The sequence below is a fragment of the Musa acuminata genome, chromosome BXJ2-9 (assembly GCF_036884655.1).
Source record: "Musa acuminata AAA Group cultivar baxijiao chromosome BXJ2-9, Cavendish_Baxijiao_AAA, whole genome shotgun sequence".
NCBI classification, from domain to species: domain Eukaryota; kingdom Viridiplantae; phylum Streptophyta; class Magnoliopsida; order Zingiberales; family Musaceae; genus Musa; species Musa acuminata.
The window spans coordinates 10602858-10624576 of NC_088346.1; the positions used below are offsets into that span (position 1 = coordinate 10602858).

Consider the following 21719-nt stretch of genomic DNA (forward strand, 5'->3'; position numbering starts at 1 on the left):
AATTGAGAACCAAATCCATGATCACATACCCCTACTTAGCAGTACTACGCAATGTAATCAAAATCTTGTCAGCCCCCGAGGAACGAAAAGAGTTCGTGTCCAGTGACTCTCCCAGCCCCCCAGTCGTCTGATCCGAGGTGGCCGTGAGTGTCGTTGGGGGGGTCCACCTCGCGTAAGAAACTCCCTTGGTACGAAGCGTCAGTGCGCACTGCAGCTCTTCATGAGAACCTTTTGTCTCAACGCTGCAGCAGCTGCTGCTGCTGCATGCTGCCCAACCTGCCCTTCTCAACCTCGCACAGTCTCTCTCTGTCGCCTGTCATGGCACGCTTCACAGGGCGCCCAGATGTTCCCCGCCTCCCGAGGCGGGGCGGTCCCATCGGCAGAGCTCGGCAGCGGCCGTACCCGCGTCGCGAGGGGGTCGCACACGTCCCGCGCTCGCGGCCACCGCCCGTCCGACGCACCCTACGGCACACACAAAAATACGCCCCAAAGGGGCCTCCGTACCGATACGCTGACACCCCCCGAGCTCGAAAGCGATCCGCTTGCAGACACCTCCAGCTTTGTCATTATTGTTCGCAGCTGCTATTATTATTATCACTCCTTCAGAGCTGTGTTCAGACGATATCTCCATTATTTCCACCCACATTCCCATGCAAGCTCATTATATACACATATATCTACTGCACTGATCTCTATAAAAGCATAACTAAAAAGGTTGACGTGATAGGCACCCTGGAAATCGTATTTAAAACTGATAGATAAAGGATGGATGGATGGGTGGATTGATGGACTGATTGATGATCTCGCTGATGCGACAGCGGGAGTCTCAGTTTAGTGAGAGAAAGGAAAACAAGGAAGCTGCCTTAATTTCTTGTTTGTGTGTATTCTCCGTTCCTACTTCTCTGTGCAGAGAATGCTGAGCTCCCATAGTCTCCTCTTCCTCCGCTTCCCTTCGTCTCTTCCGCTGCTATGTACTCTTCTCATCTCTACCGGTACCGTACTTAATTCCATGTGTATTGAATCAGCTGAAGTAGCACTGGTTTGTAGCAAATGACAGTGTTTTGCTTTTATGCTTTGCTTCCTTGTTTCAGAGGAGAACAGGCCCCGTCTGGATTCAACATCGGCGATGCTGTTCTCGACCTCACCAGAAGTTTGTTGCTTCTCTTATCCTGGTCCTGCAGCTTCTTCCTGAATTACGACGGGGATTGATGCCTTTCTCCTTTTGTTTGTTCTGTTCCACTCTGAAGGTCCCATTCTTAGTCCCAAGAGCTCAAGCAATCTCACTGCTGTCAATTCCTCACCCCTACACCTGCACTTTGGGGCCATAAACCATGCGGTGTTTATCGTCACCTCTTTTTCTTTTAGTGGGCATTGTTAGAACGCGACGTGTTTTGTGATGTAATTGTCTTGTAACAGAGTATGGCATCGCTGGACGTGTCTGCTCCGACGGCGGCGGCTGCGACAAATGTGGATGCTGGCAGGATGGCGTTCTCGAGAGGACAAATTGAGAACTGGGGCGACTCTGCGATGGTAGTGAGCAGCCCAAGAACGGATACATCAACCGACGTCGAGATCGAGGATAGGACTAAGATGGTGGGCATTCTACCATCTTGTTTTACTCTTCTAAGATTGACTTTGTACGTTTATGGAATTCTTTGTTGCTGTTCCACAGTTTGGTGGTGTTCAGCAAGGTGCTATTATCTGTGCGGATTCTTCTGCAATGTCAAAGGGGAAAGCAGGGGAGCAAAAGGTGTCTTAAACGTCAAGTTGAATTTATTTGTATTGCTTGGGTTATGTTAGAATGAATAGTGGATGATGCTTTCACTAATTTCTGATGCAGACACTGCGTAGACTTGCTCAAAATCGTGAGGCTGCACGAAAAAGTCGCTTGCGGAAAAAGGTTTTTTTTTCTTGCTCTAGGCAAAAAAAATATTTTTTTTTTGCACCTTAAAGAGTGTAATCATATTGATACCTTATTAGTTTATATCGCATGAAATTTAGTGTGTTAGCCTCTCAAAGATTGCTGTAGGCTAAGATGTTAGCTTTATGTTAGTTGGCATATCCGTAGCAAGTTATTATTGTTTTAAGTTTCACTGATTGTTGATTGCTAGTTGCTACCGAGCATACTACGATATGAAAGTGAAGCATAATAATCGCTGTTTGTTGTATCCTAACATCAACTTCATGCATAGGTTTTCCTTTCCAAAGAGTATGGCAATTGTACAGACCATGTTTAGTGTATTTTTAGTTAAGAACTAGTACTTGTTTCTCTGTGTTTTGTCATTCGAAATGGACACTATCAGCCTTTCATGCAGTGAAAGCAGTCTTGTTTTAAATCAACGCCTTTTAGTTTATTGTAACTTTTCTTCTAGTTGTAGGTATATATTTCTGTTGTCTTCCACCTCTGTTTTTCTTTTAAAAAAAGAATGTGATCAAGCAGCCTGTCGAAAATTTTTAATAGAAAAGATTAGTAGAAAAAGCAGTAATCATTGCTACTTTGCTAAGCTCACTTGTTCTTTATACCACGGAATAATGCACTGTCAACTGTGCTGTATAATTTGACATGCATTCAAGTTATCATCTATTCCCAAATAGCAAAATCTCAAGTATTCCTTCATGGGTCTGCATGGAAGATGACATGCAAGTTTTCAGCTGGTCCTTAGTGTGTGGTGTAATTTGGCTTCCAGGAGTGCATAATTGTACAAGTGTTGGGCTAAGGTACTACTTAATGAAAAAAAAAAGCTGAGGTTATTATTTGAAACTTTGAGTGCCTTGTGTTCACCCAATTGCGAGTCATGTAATTTCCAAATTCGTTTTTATTCATTCTTCTGATTTTTCTACAGAATACACGCATCTTCCATCAGTACAACTTTGCTACTCGAACCAGATTTTGTGTAGAAATGGTTGCGTAAGAATCACCACTATAGTTTTATAGGGCACACCATCTAGCTTAACACCTCAAAATATGTATCTGGAGACTTCTTTCAAAAAGTCAAATTTAGTGAGCTATTAAAGGATACAATATAAACATTTTCTTTTCATTGTTGATGTGGGACTGACTCTCACGTGCCATTCATGCGTTGAGTTTATTTTTCGCCATGTAATTCACTTTTCGACTCCAATGACCCCAAATTATGGCTTGAATATGCACTAGCCTAATCTGTTGGTATTACATATTTAAAGAAAATTATCTGGAATGAGAATAGTTGATCGAATCATTCGTATGAAACAAGGGGAATATATGTTACTATAGAAGTATAAATGCGAAGTTCTTAATAACCTTGTTGTCTGTAATCTGTATGCTCAATGTTAAAATCTACCGCAATCCTTTGTGCATTTTCCTTCAAAATATGTAAGGAACTGAAGAGCATCACACAAGTACTAATTTGCAGGCTGAAGATATTTAAGGTAAGTATCAGTTTTTGCAACATATAGGCTAGCATGGATTAGTAAAAAAATTATTTTGCAGATAACTAGCACATCTATGGCCAAGTGTGCATCTTATCATGTTGCAAAAAGGGGAACCTATATTTTGAATCATTCTCACTATCTCATTTTCTTAGATATTGTTTGCGATGCTTTATAATGTTGACCTTCAATTTGAAATGCTGACATTATAAAGCAAGTATTGTGGCCTCAATCTAGATTCAATCGTCATCATAGGAAGCTAGCTCAACTCCTCGGCCTTTGCTCAAATTCAATCTATGCAAATGTATGGCACATGTTGCAGGTGCTTATAATAATGTGTCATTATTGATCTATCTTTGATGCCTTTATTTTTCTATAGGGGAGAGTGAGAGACAGACCAGGTGGAACTCAGCTTCATGTACTTGTTTGATTGATGCCAATGATTTTTACAAAACATAACTAACATAAGACGTTTGTTTATGTTTATATCAAGCAATTTTTTATGACACTAAAAATATTCAAAATAATGAAAATTAGCCAGACTTTTGGGTTTTTCTTCTTTAGAGTGATGTTTCTGTATTTTATCATTCCTATAGATAATGAACTTATGTTACGCCCCTAATACATAAGATATTAAATGAATATATATCAAAATGATTGTTTCTAAATCATGTGTTGATATCTGAGAGTGCTTCTTGGTTTCTGCACCAAGTTGACAATATATGTGTATATGTATTATTAACTCCTATTGTTTCATTGGTTCTTTTGGTTTCCCCTTCTCATTTGGAAGTGCATGATCTAATAATAAGAATGGTGCTTGTTATAGGCATATGTTCAACAGCTTGAAAATAGCCGTGTAAAGTTGATACAACTGGAGCAAGTTCTGCAGCGAGCACGCCAACAAGTATTCCTACTATTATCATCTCTCTCCTCTTGAGTCTTTAAACTGAAAATTGGTCTCTTTATGAAACGTCAGTCTCATCATTCTTCCATTGTGCAGGGCATTTTAATAGCAAGTGGATTCATGGGTGACCATAGTTATTCAATTGGAGGAAATGGTTTGTTCAAATTTGTTTTCTTCCTCTTCTGCAATTGTGGTGGTATTAGGAATTTATCTGAATTTATGATAGTTTCACTCTGAAATTTTAATAATTTTATCTTTTACATATTGTCCAAACTTGTTCTAGTTGGCTTTGTTAAAGTGTAATTTACATTCTGTATTTTTTATTGCATTATTTCATGTTTTCTTTTTCTTGATATTTGTGCTATGCTCAGGAAAGATTCCAACTCCTTGAAATATCCATGGTACTTGTACTTTGTATGTAGGTGGGCTGGGTTTAAAAGCAATTTCGTGATCTATGTATGATAGTTTTGGATGAATCATCAAAGTTGTGTCGTCCATTGAACTATTGTCACTCTTCTGTATCATATAGTTTTTGTGATGAATCATACTGATCAATGCTAAAAATGAATATATTCATCTGAATATCTTTTGCATTATGTATTGTAAAACTAAAAAAAATGGATATCTGATGCATTAGATGATGAGCAATTTAAATGCAAAAATGGTAAAGGACAACAGTTGTAGGTGCTCTAGAAAATTTCTTTATCTGAAAGGTCTGTTGTAAATTGCACATGAAATGGAGTGTAGGATGTGTAGGAGAAAAAGTGTAGGGTCCTGTTGTAAGAACATTGGATATAAGTTGTAGAAAATGATGGAGCTGGGGTACTATGTCACTATTGCTTAATTTGCTAAAGCACACGAGTTTATTATTACGTATTAGTTGTCTATGAGGATTTATTCTTTTGTTATTCCTGGAGTCACTTCTCTTCTCTCTCATATTTTCCCCAGTCACATCTGCCTGCTGTAACCCTTCAGTTTCTATTTGTCAGTCAGCCATCTTGATGTTGATGCTCTCCTTTGAACATTGCTTCAGGAGCCTTGGCATTTGATTTGGAGTATGCAAGGTGGCTTGAGGATCACCAACGAAGGATTAATGATCTTAGATCAGCTCTAAACTCTCAAGTCAACGACGATGAGCTGCGACTTACTGTCGAAACCTTCATGGGACATTATGATGAAGTTTTCAGACTTAAAAGCATAGGTATAAAGTCTGATGTATTTCACATACTTTCAGGCATGTGGACAACCCCTGCAGAAAGGTGTTTCATGTGGTTGGGTGGATTTCGATCATCTGAGCTTCTGAAGGTATTGCATTTCTCTCAAGAATAGGGTGAGATGTGTAGTTCCAAATTTTGGCCTAGCGGCTGGTGTCATTCTTTGGTTCAATGATCTGCAGATACTTGTGAGCCATCTCGAGCCATTGACGGATCAACAGCTGATGGGTTTGTGTAATCTTCAACATTCATCTCAGCAGGCAGAGGATGCCTTGTCGCAAGGGATGGAAGCTTTGCAACAATCTCTTTCTGAAACCCTTGCGTCTGCTTCTCTTGTTCCGGCTGGTGGTGCTGATAATGTTTCAAATTACATGGGCCAGATGACTATTGCTATGGGCAAGTTGAGCACACTCGAGAACTTCCTTCGCCAGGTATCTTATGCATGCCTTTTGACTATGAACAGCTGCTCTCTCTACGTTAGTTACATGCAGCAGTCAAGTAAATACTGTGAAATGCATGCTTTTGCTGTGATCTTTTGCATCGACACGATATTATGTTTTCTTTGGAAGTAGTTGTGAGCTTTGTAATGGTATTCCATCTTTGCTAGGCTGATCTTTTGCGGCAACAGACTCTGCAGCAAATGCATCGAATCCTAACAACACGCCAAGCAGCTCGTGCATTACTAACAATCAGCGACTACTTCTCTCGCCTGCGGGCGCTAAGCTCATTATGGTTGGCTCGCCCAAGGGATTAAATTAAATACTGCTTTGTGAGTTGAGGACGTGTGACTTGTAGGCAATTTTATCAATCGCCATTTACTTGAAGGATTTTCTACTAGTGTGATGTATCTGTATATGATTGTTGAAAGACAGATCATGACCTGAAGTAATCTACAATATTTACTCTGACAAATGGAGTGTCATTGTTGGCTGAGAGATACGTAAAGTTGGTTTTCTTGGTAAGAAAACAGGTTTGATCACATTACTGTTGTATCAGTCTTGAAAATAGTTCAAAGTTTTCGGGATCCAAGCAGAAAGTGCTGAACAAGACAACCTGATCTCAACTTTCACTGGTTTCCATGTTATCTGTAAGCTGTTCTACATTGTTGATATTTCCTGTGGCAATTATGAGTTTGAACAACCTATCATCAATGAATTGGTAATGGATAATGTGGTCTTCTGTATTCTTGATTCATTTTGTAATATGATCTGGATGCTGGAATTCTAGTAAACGCTTTGTTGTGTTGCAATAATTGGCAACTGTATTTAGTTCCTAAAACATTATAATTTTTTTAAAATATTTTTTACAGGGAAAATTTTACCTATTTGATTATAAAAGAAAGTTATAATTTATATTTTTAAAATTTCTTACGAAACCCTCTGACCAATCTACTGTATATTTTTAAAATTGAGCTAAATATTTATCTAATTAAATCAGTCAAAAATAAAAATTGATCGAAATTTTATTTTGATTGATTAGATAATAAATTGATTGATCGAATTTAAATCTAATTAAACAGTTAAAAATATAATTATGATGATCAAAATATTCGATTAAAATTAATTAATAATTAATTTTATAATTAAGAACATATGTTAAAAATGTTGAGTTTACGAAAGCTAGAATTATAATTTTTTATGAGATATAATATAAATATTTGATTTTTAAAGGACATAATGCGAAGAATAAATTTAAAGATAAAATAAAATTATTTGATTTATGAGGAATAAAAATATTCTATTAATTAAGAAAGAAAGAAACCCTAAAACCTCTATCAACCATGTGTTCCATGGCACCGCATAGGTCTTGCTGACGGTGCACTAACTCTCCATCGCCTATCTCAACTGGTTGACTGGTAACCTCATCGTCGTGCCCATGTGTGGCTGTATATCGACTAGTAACCACACCAGTTAGAGTTTGACCTCAATTAACTTGATCTCCGGGATGATGACAATGTTGTCCTCACTATCAACCGCGTCAACATGCTCCACAGAGTTTCCTCATCGGTCGTTGTCGTTTTGCATCGTGCCACCGTGTGTGTGTCGCTTGTGGTGACGTGATTATTCTTACGACTCTGTTGCATAGTCGCTTGGTATCGTGACTTGTGGTGTCCAATTGATGTCGACCATGACTAGCAAATGCCGCAATAGTAGTGCTGTAGCTATCGCACTATTACAATTGCTGCACGCAATAACATTGTGGTAGCCACCGCACACAACTACATTATTGCAGTCGCCACAACTGCCTACTACTAAGGCAAGGTGGTCATCGCAAGACCGTTGTTGACTGTCACACCTTACGATGCTTCCATTGTCTACGCAATCGCTACCCGCGACTGAGTTGATGACCACGGGAGGTTGTTGCCCTCAAGAATATAATCACCAATAGTAAATTATCGATAGTGATTCATCAATTAAGCATGAAGACCCTCACATTGTTCGCAACCATGGTACAAGATGGATATGATAAGAAAGCATATCAACAATAGAAATAGATTATTCAACTATCATAAATCAAAACCAAATAACATATTTTTACAAGTGAAGTGTGCGAATAAATAGATCTAAATACAAAATACATCTGAAATATTTTTACGATATAAAGTATTTGATTTCAAAAAATGATTATGATACTAATTATTGTAAACATAAAAGTTATGATTATGTTATTGTTATACAAAAATTTTAATGTCATAAACTAAAATCAAATATTGATAGATTAAATCTACGATGCTTACCTTTCGATACTATTTAGAACATCTTTTATCTAATCTATAAGTATACCATTTTCGAATCTAAAAATTGTAACAATGTCGATATGTAAGAGGAACTCGACTCTCGTTCTTATCTCTTTCTATCTTTCATCTATTTTTTACTAAGCAATGGTTGATTGTCCATAAGAGATCTTGTTATTTTATAGACGAGAGCAAATTATTCAGAATGGTAATTATGAGAGTACTTCCCATCAAGATCATCTTAAAAAATTCTATTACAATTGGAATTTTTTTTTTGTATGGGTCGATATCCGTAATCAATTTCTAATCAAATCTATAATATATCTTTTAACTAATTAGATATAATTAATTAATCTATGAAGAAATATTAAAAATAGTAATTAAAATTTCTTGAAATAAATATTTCTTGTCAAATTAAAATTGAAAAAAATACCTGAATTTTCTATGCGACATAAAGTATGTGAGACCTTCTTCTTCTGGTGACTTGCACTACTAATCCAAACTGATTCTTTCCGGTTGATATAAACCATACCAACTGGAGTTGAGATCCATTTTTGCGCCCAACTTTTTCTTTCTCCTCGTCTACATCCATCATCGAAACCTAATTATCATCACCGTGATCAAATCAATCTAATTAAAATATTTGATCTTCTCGGCTTGCATGTCACTTCAAGTGGATCAACGTCGTGTCTTGTTGTCGTTAAGCCAAACAAAAACTCATATCTGGAAGATGATGTTCATTATAGTTTGACAAAATGGTTTCCGAGAGCCGATTCGACCACAGTGAAGAAATCTGACCATATATTAAGATCGTGGAAATTTGATTGGATAGATGTTCTACAAAGTTGGTACAAAGGAGCAATTGATTCATGTAGGACTTGACCTGACTCCAACAATTAGGTTTATTTATGTGCACATAAGGTATATTTTTATTTATTTATTTTGATTATCATTACTGATAAATCATTATAATATCTTATTTTTTATCTAAAATATTTTTAAGTAGACTTTATATTGTTTTATTACGGTGATCAAGACATTATAACATGCTAAAAAAGATGAGAAAATTTTTAATAGGTAATTTGAATATTTTTAAAATTAGAAGTATTTTTTGAAAAAAAATAAAATATAAATATTTTCTAATTAAATCATTTTTTTTTTCTTTTAACATTCAATCGTCAAAATAATCACCTTTAGTTATACATTCAATTGCAAAATAATCGCCTTATGTATTAAAGTATAAAATATTGCAACAATTATCTATTGGAGATTAATTATTCATAACTATATATGTGCTACGTGACGAATATTAAATTACTGATTTCAGAGGAATACGTGTGTGATTTCATGAGGGTTACGAAGGAGCAATATTTATGTCGATTCCCCAACTCCACCGGCCGCTCCCACCTCCAAAGGTCCCACCTCTCTCGCTGTATCTCTATTTCTTGACACCTAAAGAAAGCCATTAATCGATACCTCGCCATGGCCGCCGCCGAATCCGCCCACCCCGTCGTCCTCGCATGGCAATCTCTCTCTCTCTCTCTCTCTCTCTCTCTCTCTGTACTTCTAACCGTGTACATACGTAACCTGTTCCGTTTTTCGTTTGAAAGAGTTCCGATTTGTGCTCAGGGGATCAGGCGAGGATGGGCAACTGGGGATGGGCAACTGGGAAGAGAAGGACTGGGCCTACAGCATCAAGTCCCTCGAGCCCAAGAACGTCGTCGCCGTCGTTGCCGGCAGCAGGAACTCCCTCGCCATCTGCGGCAACGGAAAAGTCTGTGCCTTTCAACCTAAACCCTCTAAAATTATTCATCTTTCTCTTGTTGTTGACTGATTTCTGATTTTGTGTGTTCTTTCTCTCGGAAAAAAATAATTTGTGGTTTCTGTTGTAAACTTAGTTGTATACATGGGGATGGAACCAGAGGGGAACCCTGGGTCATCCGCCGGAGACCAAGACGGAGAGCGTCCCGAGCCTAGTTGATGCCCTCGCCGGCGTCAAGATCGTTCAGGTACTTCCAGATAGCGAAGGAATTTGATGCGTTCGATTTTTGTGGTTTAGCTTGTTTGATGCAATGCTTCTCGGTATTTATTGGTGTGTTTCTGCTGGTTTTCTTTTATATATATTTTTTTATTTATTTCAGGCAGCAATTGGGGGCTGGCATTGCCTGGCTGTTGATGATCAGGGCCGAGCTTATGCTTGGGGTATGGAACAAGAAAGAGAGAAAACAATGTTATTGTTAATTGTTATTGAACTTCTCTGCAGTAAATTCCATGATACTTTTGTCAACAATGCTCTTCTTGTGCGTGGGCAGGTGGGAATGAATATGGGCAGTGTGGGGAGGAGCCCGAGAGAAAAGAAGATGGCAGTAGGGCTCTGAGGAGGGACATTGCCATTCCCCAAAGATGTGCACCTAAGCTCTCCGTCCGCCAGGTAATTGGAATATATCCTATGCGCTTGATTGTAGCTGGAATGTTCTCTGTGTTTGGTGTTCCTTGTACCTTATTCTAATTGTGACCTTCAAGGGCTTATTCCATCAAATTGCGGATGGCTTTATCGATTCCTTTTCTTTTTCTCTAAACATTGGATCATTATAATGTAAGGAAAAAGTGGCAACAGGCTGAAAAAATATACAAAATTTTCTGAAATGTTCACATGCAAATATTGTAGAAATAACACAATGATATAAAATTTAAACATAGCCCATTCTAGTGGGATATGCAATTCACACTCACTAGGAACTTCCTCGCTCTGGTTTCTCTGAAACTATTCAAGAGATAATCAACCATGTATCTTGCAATTTTATACTGAGAGTAAGGTTGTTCCAAGACAAGACTCCCGGATGTGTTCTGGTCAAGATAGCATCTATTCCCATGAGAATCAGAAGCACCAAACTTCAGGTCATCCTGTATTCTTGTTGAAGAATCGGCCAGTATATACATATATATAGTTAATTCTAATACAAACATAGTATATATATGGTTAAACTCTTATTACAGGCATCATTTATAATAGAAAATCTTCTTGTTTTTTATATAAATTTTAAATGATGCAATCCAAAATTTTTGTTACAACTCTAAAAAGGGTGGCATAGTGCACAAGTCTTTTATCAATGTAGGATCCAAGAAGGACCAAAGTATCGCATCCTTATCCCTACAAGCAGAGGTTGTTTTGTTATTCAAATTGTGGCCTTCTAAGTTGCAAAGGCTTGCCCTCTTTCTTAATTGTTTTTCATCTTGGCTTCCACTAGACACTTGATTTGGTGGTTATACATCTTGCATCTGTATAACAGTATTAACCAAACTATCATGTCTACCAATTGCTCCATGTAGTATATAGCATATCATTATATTCTTGAATAATTTTTAGGTTTCTGCATATATGAATTGGTTCTGTAGCTTCAGGTGGTTAGCAAGTTTCCATGCTTTTGCTTTATATAAACCAGGTAGCTGCTGGAGGGACACACTCCGTGGTACTGACGCAAGATGGTCATGTCTGGACTTGGGGCCAACCATGGCCTCCTGGAGATATGTACTAATCTTCCCTCTCTCCTTTGAGTATTTGTTAATATAGTTCTGTTTTTTTTTCATAATTTTCGAAGTATGAAGATCTTTTCCACCCTGCCTACTTGGTCTCTATTTTATTCCTGTCTCTGTAGCACGCAAATCTCAACTCCTGTACGTGTGCAAGGCCTTGAGCGAGTAAGGTTGATTGCTGTTGGTGCATTTCATAATTTGGCACTTCTAGAGGATGGAACCTTATGGGCGTGGGGCAACAACGAATATGGTCAACTAGGAACTGGTGATACTCAGCCAAGATCACAACCTATCCCTGTTCAGGGTTTATCTGGTCTTACTTTGGTGTGTAACACAAACTTTGTCTATTACTTGCACTTTTTCTTTTGTTTTTATATATAGTGGGAATCCTGTGATTTTGTTATACGTAATATGGAAGTAAGAAGCAAGCTTTGGATTCTACTTATAGCTGATACATGATAAAAACCAAAAACAAAAAATAACAGCTGAAAACAAAGTAGAGCAGTTGTCAGCATTCGATGCCTTGACTCAAGGAACTTTGTATTCCTTGATTTGTATGAATTAAATCTTATGCAGACTTTCCAGAAGATAAACCTCAGACTTTTGCCTTTACTAGCATATTCCTTTTCTACCCAAGATGTATAATTATGTTTATCAATTCCTGCAAATAGATTGATTTAAAAACTGAAAATAAATTGTCTTTAAAAGTGGGAGCAAGTCCAGAATTAAGTGAAGATGCTTAGACCTGTAAATTTTAGGTAGAAAGTAGTTTGTGAGGCTTTTGTTGTCACATCGTGGGAAATACACAATATATCAATCCAAAATGACTTAAACATGCTGTATCGCCAGCATGTAGCTCTCTCTTTATGCTGGATATACAGTAACATGCCATTACATACCAGAGTGCATTAGTAGGAAAATGTGCCCATGTTTTTTCTTATCAGGCTATGCTAACTAGTGGTGACACCGCTCAATACAGGCAGTGTCAGGCACAGATGTGTATTCCATGTCTTAATAGCATGTTGGCTAGCATGGGCAAGAATGATTCACTTATTGAAACTGATAGTAGCATTTTATTAAATTGATTGTTTTTGGTAATATACACAAATTTATAACTTAAAGGTGGGATGTAAAATTCAAGTGCTTCATTACCTGATCTTATATACCTTTGGTTTTTCAAGGTGGACCACAATAACTATTCATAGATCTTGCTACTTTGAGTTCAGCAACCATTAATTGATTTACTTTTTGGAGTCATTATGGCCTAGCATCTTTGATTATCAGTGGGACAAGGCCTCAATATGATGCTCTGTAAGTGTAAACATGCTAAACTTATAAAAGATAAGAAGAGAATTGCCAGCTCGTAAATTGGTACGTTTACTAGACCTCAAGATGCTGATGGTCTCTAACAAGAAACTCTAGACTTCTAGTGATACCAGTTGGCTAACTAGTTAAGCAAAATAATCAACAATAAATATTTGTTGGTCATCTAATACCAAATTTTTTCACAAAGCAAACTGTCAGCATCAGAAATCCATCTGCCTGTTGTAGATGTAAATCATAATTTGTCTTGATTTGTTGTGCCACCCTGCCATAACTTTTACTCTGTTGTATTTCTCGAAGACCATCTTCTCCAAGTTCTATTTTTTAGTATATACTCAATCTTCAGTTCATAATTGAATTTTAAATTTAATTGAGTTGAAGTTATGAAACGGCCTTTGTAATTGGTGGGCGAACTTATGTACATTTGACATTACCTAGTCCCTACAATGGCAGGAGCCTCAGGCTTGGACTTTTCTGTTTGATTAAATTGTATGAACTTTTTTCCTAGGTTGACATTGCTGCTGGAGGTTGGCATTCAACTGCACTAACCAATGTTGGAGAGGTAATCCATTTCTAGTTTCTTGTATTCAACTCTTCTGCCATAAATATTTGTTTTGTTGTCTCCTTAAACTGTAAACTTGATACTTTTATTTAAAACACATAATGGAGCTTAGTGCTATTGGATAATTTTAAGCTACATTGCATAGAAATTCTCTTCTTTTTTTTGTTTGGTAAAAGAAACAACCTTCACCAACTATTTTGTGCTGCAACTAGTACAGTATTCATAGTAGAGTTACAGTAATGCTCATCACTCTAAAACTTTATCTGACAAACTGCATCTACTAAAGTTGGCAACATTGTGTGCCATTTTGTTTGCTCTCCTAGGAATATGCGGCCACTGCATTACAGCCATATGTTGAGCAAGCGACAAAATATCAGAGACTAGTCTTCTTGACCATGGGATAGAAAGTCTCTATCTTGCTAATTATGATTTTCCTGATTATTAACATTTGCAATGGAATTAAGAATTGTCAACTCTTTAAAAATTATGATCATCACCAGCTTCAATTTCAATTTGAAATAGTTCATAAATATATTCTATCACATAACCGCATCACATCCTGTTAAGTTTGGCATGTGTGGAAATGATAAAGCAGGAAATTTTCTGACTGGCTGCTACAAGATCTTAATAAGCATACAAGGGTGATAACTTTTTTCAAATTAACACAAGTATCCACTTCTTCATGATTCAAAACAACTTGATTACATGATTCACCTTACTGGTCTGTACCAGTATACCGATCAGCTGTCAGTACGATAAATACTAAGCCATGCTGATGTACCGACACATGGTACGATGGGATATACTAATATACCAATATGTACCGCATATACTAGTCTCTTATCAAACCGGTATGTACTGCCCATACCGAGCAGTACGTTGTGGTACGGGGAACCTTGCTTGATTAAAAATTATGATTGTAGGAATTTATTTACAGAATTGACAATGCCGTCGTCGTATTAACGTTTCCCATTTCTTCGTAATGCTGCTTTTTTGAAGGTTGGCCATTTGTCATTCTGTTCCAGTGGCTGGTTAAGAATTTATTAACATGCTATCTACTATGTAGTATCTTGTGCAAACAAGTTTAATGCCTTTATGGTAGCAGCTTACATAGTTGGCCTTATTTGAAGGCTTGGGTGTATGCTTTTCTTGTCATTTTTAGTTCTGAGAACATATGAATATTGTCTCTACATTACATTACAATTGCTGAAACGAGATCTTATCTGAATGAGCGTTTGACAAAGTTTCATCAATGATATTGTAGATTCCATTTATCCCATCCAGTACACAGCTTAAATGCAAAATAGCATTCGCAAGTTTGTATTTGCACGAGTGTCAACATTGCGGTTAATTTGTTTGTTGACCAACTAGGTATATGCTTGGGGAAGAGGGGAGCATGGGAGGCTTGGATTTGGAGATGACAAGAGTAGTAAAATGGTTCCTCAGAAGGTCCAACTCCTAGTCGGGGAAGATATTGTTCAGGTAAATTTACCTACTAATTAGCTCAAATACTGCTCTTTTGTAGCTTTCCCTCCTAGTACTACTGCATCATGAACTAGTCTATAATCAAATATCAGGCGGCCAATGTTTCAAGTATCCAACCTGGAATTGCTCTCTAACAGTTGGGTGTTGTGTTTGTTCTCATCTTATTCAGGTATCTTGTGGAGGCACTCATTCAGTGGCATGTACACGTGATGGGCGAATGTTCTCTGTAAGTGTGGAATTCTTTTCGAAGCCAGTTTAACTAGCTCCATTATAAGTCCAGATCTCTTTCAAACTAGTTAAACCTTATCCATGTTAAGAAGATGCCTTATACCATGATCGGTCTCTGATCGATAGTAGAGACCATAAACATTTCCTATAGTACCCTTCAGAATCCCATGGTGCCAAGTTACATGAGTCCATGACCCACAAATTATTGTCAGAATATTCTGGTCTTCAATGTGAAAGTAAGCTCTCAAAAGATCTGGGAATTTTTACATATCATTGCCGAGGGTGCACGTGGATGGTAAATATTGTGACTAAAGTTTAAGTTGGACGTTTGTGTATGCTAACCCTTCACAAAACCTCACGAGCTAGGCAGACATTTTGGTATATTTTCATTGCTGATTAATTTAATGCCTGTGTTGTATATCTCCTGCCAATCTCCAGACAATTATGGTAAATGACCAAAAACTTTGGTTCTTCGATCAACTTCTTACAGATTTTTGTTAGTTTTTTATTTGAATCACCATGAATGAATGACACGGGACTCTTGTTCAAATGCCAACAGTTTGGAAGGGGCGACCATGGACGCCTAGGCTATGGGAGGAAGGTCACAACCGGCCACCCAATGGAAGTGCCCATCAAACTGCTACCACCAAGAGACAGCGGCAGCACCGACGGGCAGTGGTGCGCCAAGCTTGTTGCCTGCGGTGGACGCCACACTTTGGCGATGGCATCATGGGTTGAGGAACCTGGAGATTCTATCTAAAGCTGAGGCAAAGAGAAGCTCATGCAAGCAAAATTATGGCCACTTGCATTGAATCCAATCGTAACTTTTGTGAACCGGACAATATTTAGTTAGTATCTGATGAAAAAAAAAAGCCATCTGCTATGAATAAATCAGAATGAAGAATTCAATACAACCATACTTTTGATCCATCCTACCAATTTAAATAGGAGGTGGTGTATCTGACAACTGATCGAGTGAGTGGTTCATCACTTCTCTAGCTCTGGCACTTCGGTATTGTAGTCTCTGGTGCAATGCTTCTGACATCTGGTCGAAGAATTCAGCATCCCATCTCTGTATCAACGAGGGATCCTCTGCATAACAGACATATATGGATGTCACTGCACTTTCCACCACCACCACCGCCAACCCTAACTGTAAAAACAAAAGAGCAACCCAAGTGATTACTAGAGTGTTTTGATATGGCTGAAGTATAGTGAACAACAGGAAGACAATGTAGTCTAAAAGAGTTCCAATAGTTATTATTATTATTATTATTATTTTTACATACTACCAATTGATTTCTGAAATGTCTTTCAATGTTCTTAGCTATCGTACTCATAAATTTGAGTTAGAGGTACAATATGTAAGCATACATTTATTGAAAATAACATTGGATAATTATCATAAGCAACTAATTGACAAGTTGAGCAGGAGCGTGCATACAAACTTATTAAGTCAAATTAACAAAAATTCTAACTAAATAACATCTATTACAATCAGTATCAGCTAATAGCAAGTATAATTGGGAGTCGAAATAGTTTATTCCACTAAAAAAAATAAAATAGTTTTCTATGCTCTTAAACTAGTGCAAGTAGGATAACAAAATGAATTTAAGTGTACTGTACGATGGGATGTAAGGTGAACTCACCAGGATCATTCCCATCAAAATGGCAGTCGAACCAACCATAATCACTTTATCACTCCTTTTGAACCATGTCCAAACTCCTGTGCACGTTCCAGAAATCAGCCCACCCAAAACAATGACCATCAGAAGGACTGCACCCGAACAATCGTAGGCAACAAGAGCTTCAATGCCAGTGGACTGGAAAAGCTCCCAGGCATCTCTAGCTGAGGGATTGAAGCCTTTACCACTAACTGCTATCTGTTGAATACAACCACAGGTAAAAAGCTTTACTAGGATGACTTGTTACGACACAAGTTTTCGGGCACAAGAAACAGGTCTTCATTGGTCTCTTCCACTATTAGATTCAGAGAAATTATCAATATATTAAGCCAGCTGACCACTAAGTTTGTGATGTGACTTCCACGAGTTTTAGAAAAGGATAATCAGACAAAGAAACATGATATATGAATTGTGCTATATAGCTTAAACCTGTGCTAAGTGAACATCCTCCTCGATGGAGAGGCAGGATTGATCAATCCCCAAGAAAGTATGGCAATCATGTGATGTAGTAAGAAGAAAGTTTATTCAGGATAGAAAGAAGGAACTTAGATCAGACAAGTCCATGTATGAGATATGGAGCAGGTGTGCTCCGTAAAAACCCTTCTTTTAAGTTGCTAAAATACCAAAAAAATTATAATGACCTCTCTTAAGCTCCTAGAATATAACATCACCTTCAAACAAATAGTTATTAAAGGATAACCGCCTCAAGTCTTACAAATATATAAAACCATGAGATAAGGACATGGAATCTGAGCACTACTGCCAAACAGCATCACAAGTTCGGTACAAGACATGAACACAACTGGTTTTCCTTGGAAATGTGTTCTTTGTTCTTTCATTGAAAAGGAAAGTCTAGGAATCTGACAAACTTGCATATTTGTGCAAATGTGGCTTGTTCACTGAGAAATAAAAAAAAATAAGATCCATGTTTTGACCTTTTAAGAATGAAGGTAACTTGAACACTTTGCCCCTCTGTTTTTCATGAGGTGAAAATTCCAACAACAAAATGAAGTCTTCTTTCCCTTCTTTTTCCAAGGAAAAGTCCTTACATGATTCTAGCATAAGGCCCTAAGGAACATAAAACAATATGATCGTAATAAAATATACTTAATTACAGCAAACAGGTGCATGTTATTGAAGAACTGCAATCAAGTGGTAAATGCTAAAAGCAACTAACCTCGACATAAGCATACTTGTTGAAGAAACGGACTAGAGTCTCCACTAGGTGAAACAAGAAATCAACACAGCAAAGAAGACACTCGTTGCTGCCAATCTTTGAGCGAAATCCCCGAATCTAAAACATGTTAACAAACATAAGCAAATGAAACTGAAAAATAACTACTTGGTAAGTCATGAACCATTAGAACTAAAGATACTTTTTTGACAATGCACAACCATAGATTATTCAGCACAAAAGAAAACCTTCGAGTTTAGAATATAACCTCCCATCGCAATGTACGGATGGCAGCTGTAAAAAGTGAACCATAGCAAATGCTACCAAAAGAAGTTGTTACAGCGTAACGAAGGGACTTCAAAAGTGGTTTTGCAGGCATTGATGCTGCACTTCTGCTACCATGCATGAGAACAAGGAAGACCATGCCAGACACAATAACATGAACTGTGTTGCAAAAGACAGCACCAGTCCAAAATAAACTGACAGAAAAAACCTGCAATTACATATGTAAAAGGGGGAACAATTTCAGCAAGTCATATTTGTATTTGGTTAATCGATGCATTTCATACATTGGAAGGGAAAAACTTGCCAGCTCACCACAAGGAGCCACCAGCGTCCACTATCATCCATGCTTGAAGCAATAACCCCAGATATTCCAAATGACCATAATGCCATCCAACAAAGCATAATTATCATAAAAGCATAGGCTACATGCATAACTTCAGGAAGGTCCCAGACCATTTTCACAGCCTTTTGCAACACTAGCATTGTGAAAGGAAACCTAGAGGAGAATGCCAAAAATGATTACCCATATCACTTAACAGTGCTTATCACAATGATACTAGAATATACATCTAAATATTTTCGACTTTATTTCCCAAGAAATACCTTTTGAATTAAGCTTATATTGGAAAGCAGGATTAGGGATTGAAATTGCCATCTTCTTTCCATATTCAACAGAATATAATGGGTCATGGTAATAACATTTTGCGAAGGCTCTAAATAATTAAAAGCAAGATCATCAGTACAAGTGACAAATGCAAACAATAGAAAAACATAAATTAAGAAAGCATAAGTGCAACTTCTCCACTGAAAATAGAAAGGCACAACTCCAGCTCCTTTGCAAGAAACAACCAACATTCCTACTTATTGGAGAACTTTCACAACTCACATAGTATAAACACAGTCAGTAGCAAAAGTGTTTATGCCAATGGTGACATTTAGAACCTAAATAAATATTAGAAAGCACACAATCCAATCTCTCTACTGCAAAAAGAAAGACACTTAACCAGATGCTCTATTGAGAGCAGCTTCTAGCACCACCAATGCTGCTACATGCAGTTGGTTGACCTTGGTTTTAAGAGAGTCTGGTCTTGTTACTTGGTAACTTGTTCCTAAGGGAGTCCATTAAGAGCCTCATTTGTGATGTATCTTCGGCTGTGTCAGCTTCAGCCGATAACTTTAAATTCTTGTTAATCACTTATCAGTTGTTCATCTGAACAGCTCATGTCCGTGTAAAATTTAGATCCCTAAATTAAACATTCCAAACATAGATGGATAGAATCACATAAAGCTACTAAGACTAAGTTGAAAACCTTAGCCCTTCAAGTAATGCCCCAGTACATTAAAGTACAGAACTTAAATGATGTCAATTAACTAATAATTGTGAGAACAAAGTCAAGTGAATCATCACCACAAGCTTAGCACTTCTGCCTACCATTCTAAACTGACCTGTCACCACTCTTTTCCTGTCACTTCTTGAAGCTTGGCCTACTTAGATCATCTATCTTGAATTCGACTACTATAATTCATTGAAAATAAACACTAACCATATATTTTGATTTCATTTTCTTTTCCCAGATGAAACAACAAATGATTACGATTCTACATGGTGCATACATGGTTAAGTAAATTAAATAAGAACTAGGTCATTGTCAGAATTGTCTTCTTAGAATATGGTAGTACTATACAGCTTGGAATTTGATACTGTTGATTTTCTTATAAAAGAACCTCATAAGTCTATTATAACTAGCCTATACAACTGCTTAAATCGCAAGATTAGGGACTTGAAAATGAAAGATACAATCGCTTTCTTTCGATCGATAATCTTCATATGGTAATCAATCAATCTTCATTCAGGTTTGATTCCATCGAACAAAGGGGAAAGGAAAGGAAAGGAAAGGAAAGGCAGAAGAAGGTCGACGAGAGGATACCTATCCAACACCGACATGACATACAAGAACTGCAGTGCCGCCCCGACGGCGAAGGCCACGCCCCAGAAAAAGTGTTCGGTCCAGAAGCACAAGACGCTGATCACAGCAAGATAGGTAGTGAGCCCGTGGATCGACACCTTCATCATCTGGCTCGCTCGACTCCCCAACAGCGACAGCCACGCCCACGCCAAGAGCACCGCCGCCCCACCAGCCACCCCATAGAACGGCCAATAGGTCTCCGTAAGCTCCACCGGCTGCTGCTCGAAAAAGGCAGCCTGGCTAGAGTTAATCCTGCCGGTGATGTTGGTGAACCGGTCGATGTTGAGCCGGTCGGCGCGGCTGAAGCGGTTAATACCAAGGATGGTGAGCCCGACGCCGAGAGCGAGCAGGTGGAGGACAAACACGCCGAGCCAGAACACGTCCCGCCAGCGCCTCGCCTGCTCCGCTGCCGGCCTTGGCGCCGGGGCCGACGGCAGCGAGGCGTCGCTCCCGTTGCTGCTGCTACCTCCGTTCTGAGAGAGAAAAAGAAGCAAGTCCATGGATAAGCAAACCATCAACATAACACAGGAGACATGAATTGAGGGCATTTGGGATCAAACCTCGTCTTCCTCATCGTCAATCGAGGCGGAGGAGGAGAGATCGGCGCCGGAGAAGACCGTCTGCTGCCGCTGCTGCGGGTCTCTGAGGCTCATCCTCTGAGAGAGAGAGAGAGAGAGAGAGAGAGAGTCGGAAGCAGAGTAACCGCTGGCGGCCACCGAAGATTAGAATGAGAGAGAAAGAGGGAGGACCAAATCAACGCATGACCGGGAGAAGGCAGAGGGAGTATTGGAAGCGACGCACAAAGTCTCGTGGGGGTTCCAACTTTTGGCACTGGGAATTGTCACCGGACGGTGACGTGATTCTTCATCTTGATGCTGGTGGCTCTTCCCTTAATTTGCTATGTGAGATAACAGGCGTTATGATATCAATAACAGCTTCAGAGGATCGACATATCGCTAAGCATAACAGTACTGATTGATATACACACCGTCATATTGTTTATAACGGCTGTTCTAATGAACTGCCACGTCGGTTCATTAACATCATTTTCTTTCAATGACCGTGATCTCCATGACATAAATAACCGTCGTGACACTTTAGCTACTCTCACATGGGCCTAATTTTTTTGGCTTTTACATATCTATCCTCTCCAACTTTACAAATAGTGTATTTGTCCTTATATATATATATATATATATATATATATATATATATA

At 38.3% G+C, this 21719-nt stretch overlaps 3 protein-coding genes across 4 annotated transcripts; 2 read left to right on the forward strand and 1 right to left on the reverse strand.

Moving 5' to 3' along the window:
• The first annotated feature begins 801 nt into the window (after positions 1 to 801).
• Positions 802 to 6658, forward strand: LOC135623094 (transcription factor TGA2.3-like). The gene is made up of 11 exons (XM_065125630.1): positions 802 to 992; positions 1092 to 1150; positions 1248 to 1336; positions 1417 to 1593; positions 1673 to 1750; positions 1841 to 1900; positions 4235 to 4312; positions 4409 to 4466; positions 5346 to 5617; positions 5709 to 5957; positions 6134 to 6658. Exons 1-11 carry the CDS (start codon positions 970 to 972, stop codon positions 6278 to 6280), a joined length of 1290 nt encoding a protein of 429 aa, XP_064981702.1. The 5' UTR covers positions 802 to 969; the 3' UTR covers positions 6281 to 6658.
• Positions 6659 to 9626: 2968 nt separating this feature from the next.
• On the forward strand, positions 9627 to 16322 carry LOC135623096 (ultraviolet-B receptor UVR8-like). Its single transcript, XM_065125638.1, has 11 exons — positions 9627 to 9783; positions 9890 to 10034; positions 10159 to 10269; positions 10402 to 10462; positions 10573 to 10691; positions 11704 to 11789; positions 11917 to 12118; positions 13626 to 13679; positions 15051 to 15161; positions 15334 to 15390; positions 15952 to 16322. The coding sequence occupies exons 1-11, from the start codon at positions 9743 to 9745 to the stop codon at positions 16150 to 16152; spliced, it is 1188 nt and encodes a 395-aa protein (XP_064981710.1). The 5' UTR covers positions 9627 to 9742; the 3' UTR covers positions 16153 to 16322.
• Positions 16175 to 21366, reverse strand: LOC103998012 (uncharacterized). 2 transcript variants are annotated; one of them, XM_009419377.3, is made up of 7 exons: positions 21064 to 21361; positions 20465 to 20976; positions 18849 to 19032; positions 18520 to 18744; positions 18255 to 18371; positions 17042 to 17275; positions 16175 to 16545 (listed from the first exon to the last, which is right to left on the reverse strand). In XM_009419377.3, the coding sequence occupies exons 1-7, from the start codon at positions 21154 to 21156 to the stop codon at positions 16333 to 16335; spliced, it is 1578 nt and encodes a 525-aa protein (XP_009417652.2). In that variant the 5' UTR covers positions 21157 to 21361; the 3' UTR covers positions 16175 to 16332. The 2 variants fall into 2 exon arrangements, with proteins under 2 accessions (XP_009417652.2, XP_064981709.1); XM_065125637.1 differs by lacking the exons at positions 16175 to 16545; positions 17042 to 17275 and adding an exon at positions 17292 to 18145 and having other exon boundaries at positions 21064 to 21366.
• Between the last annotated feature and the right edge of the window lie 353 nt (positions 21367 to 21719).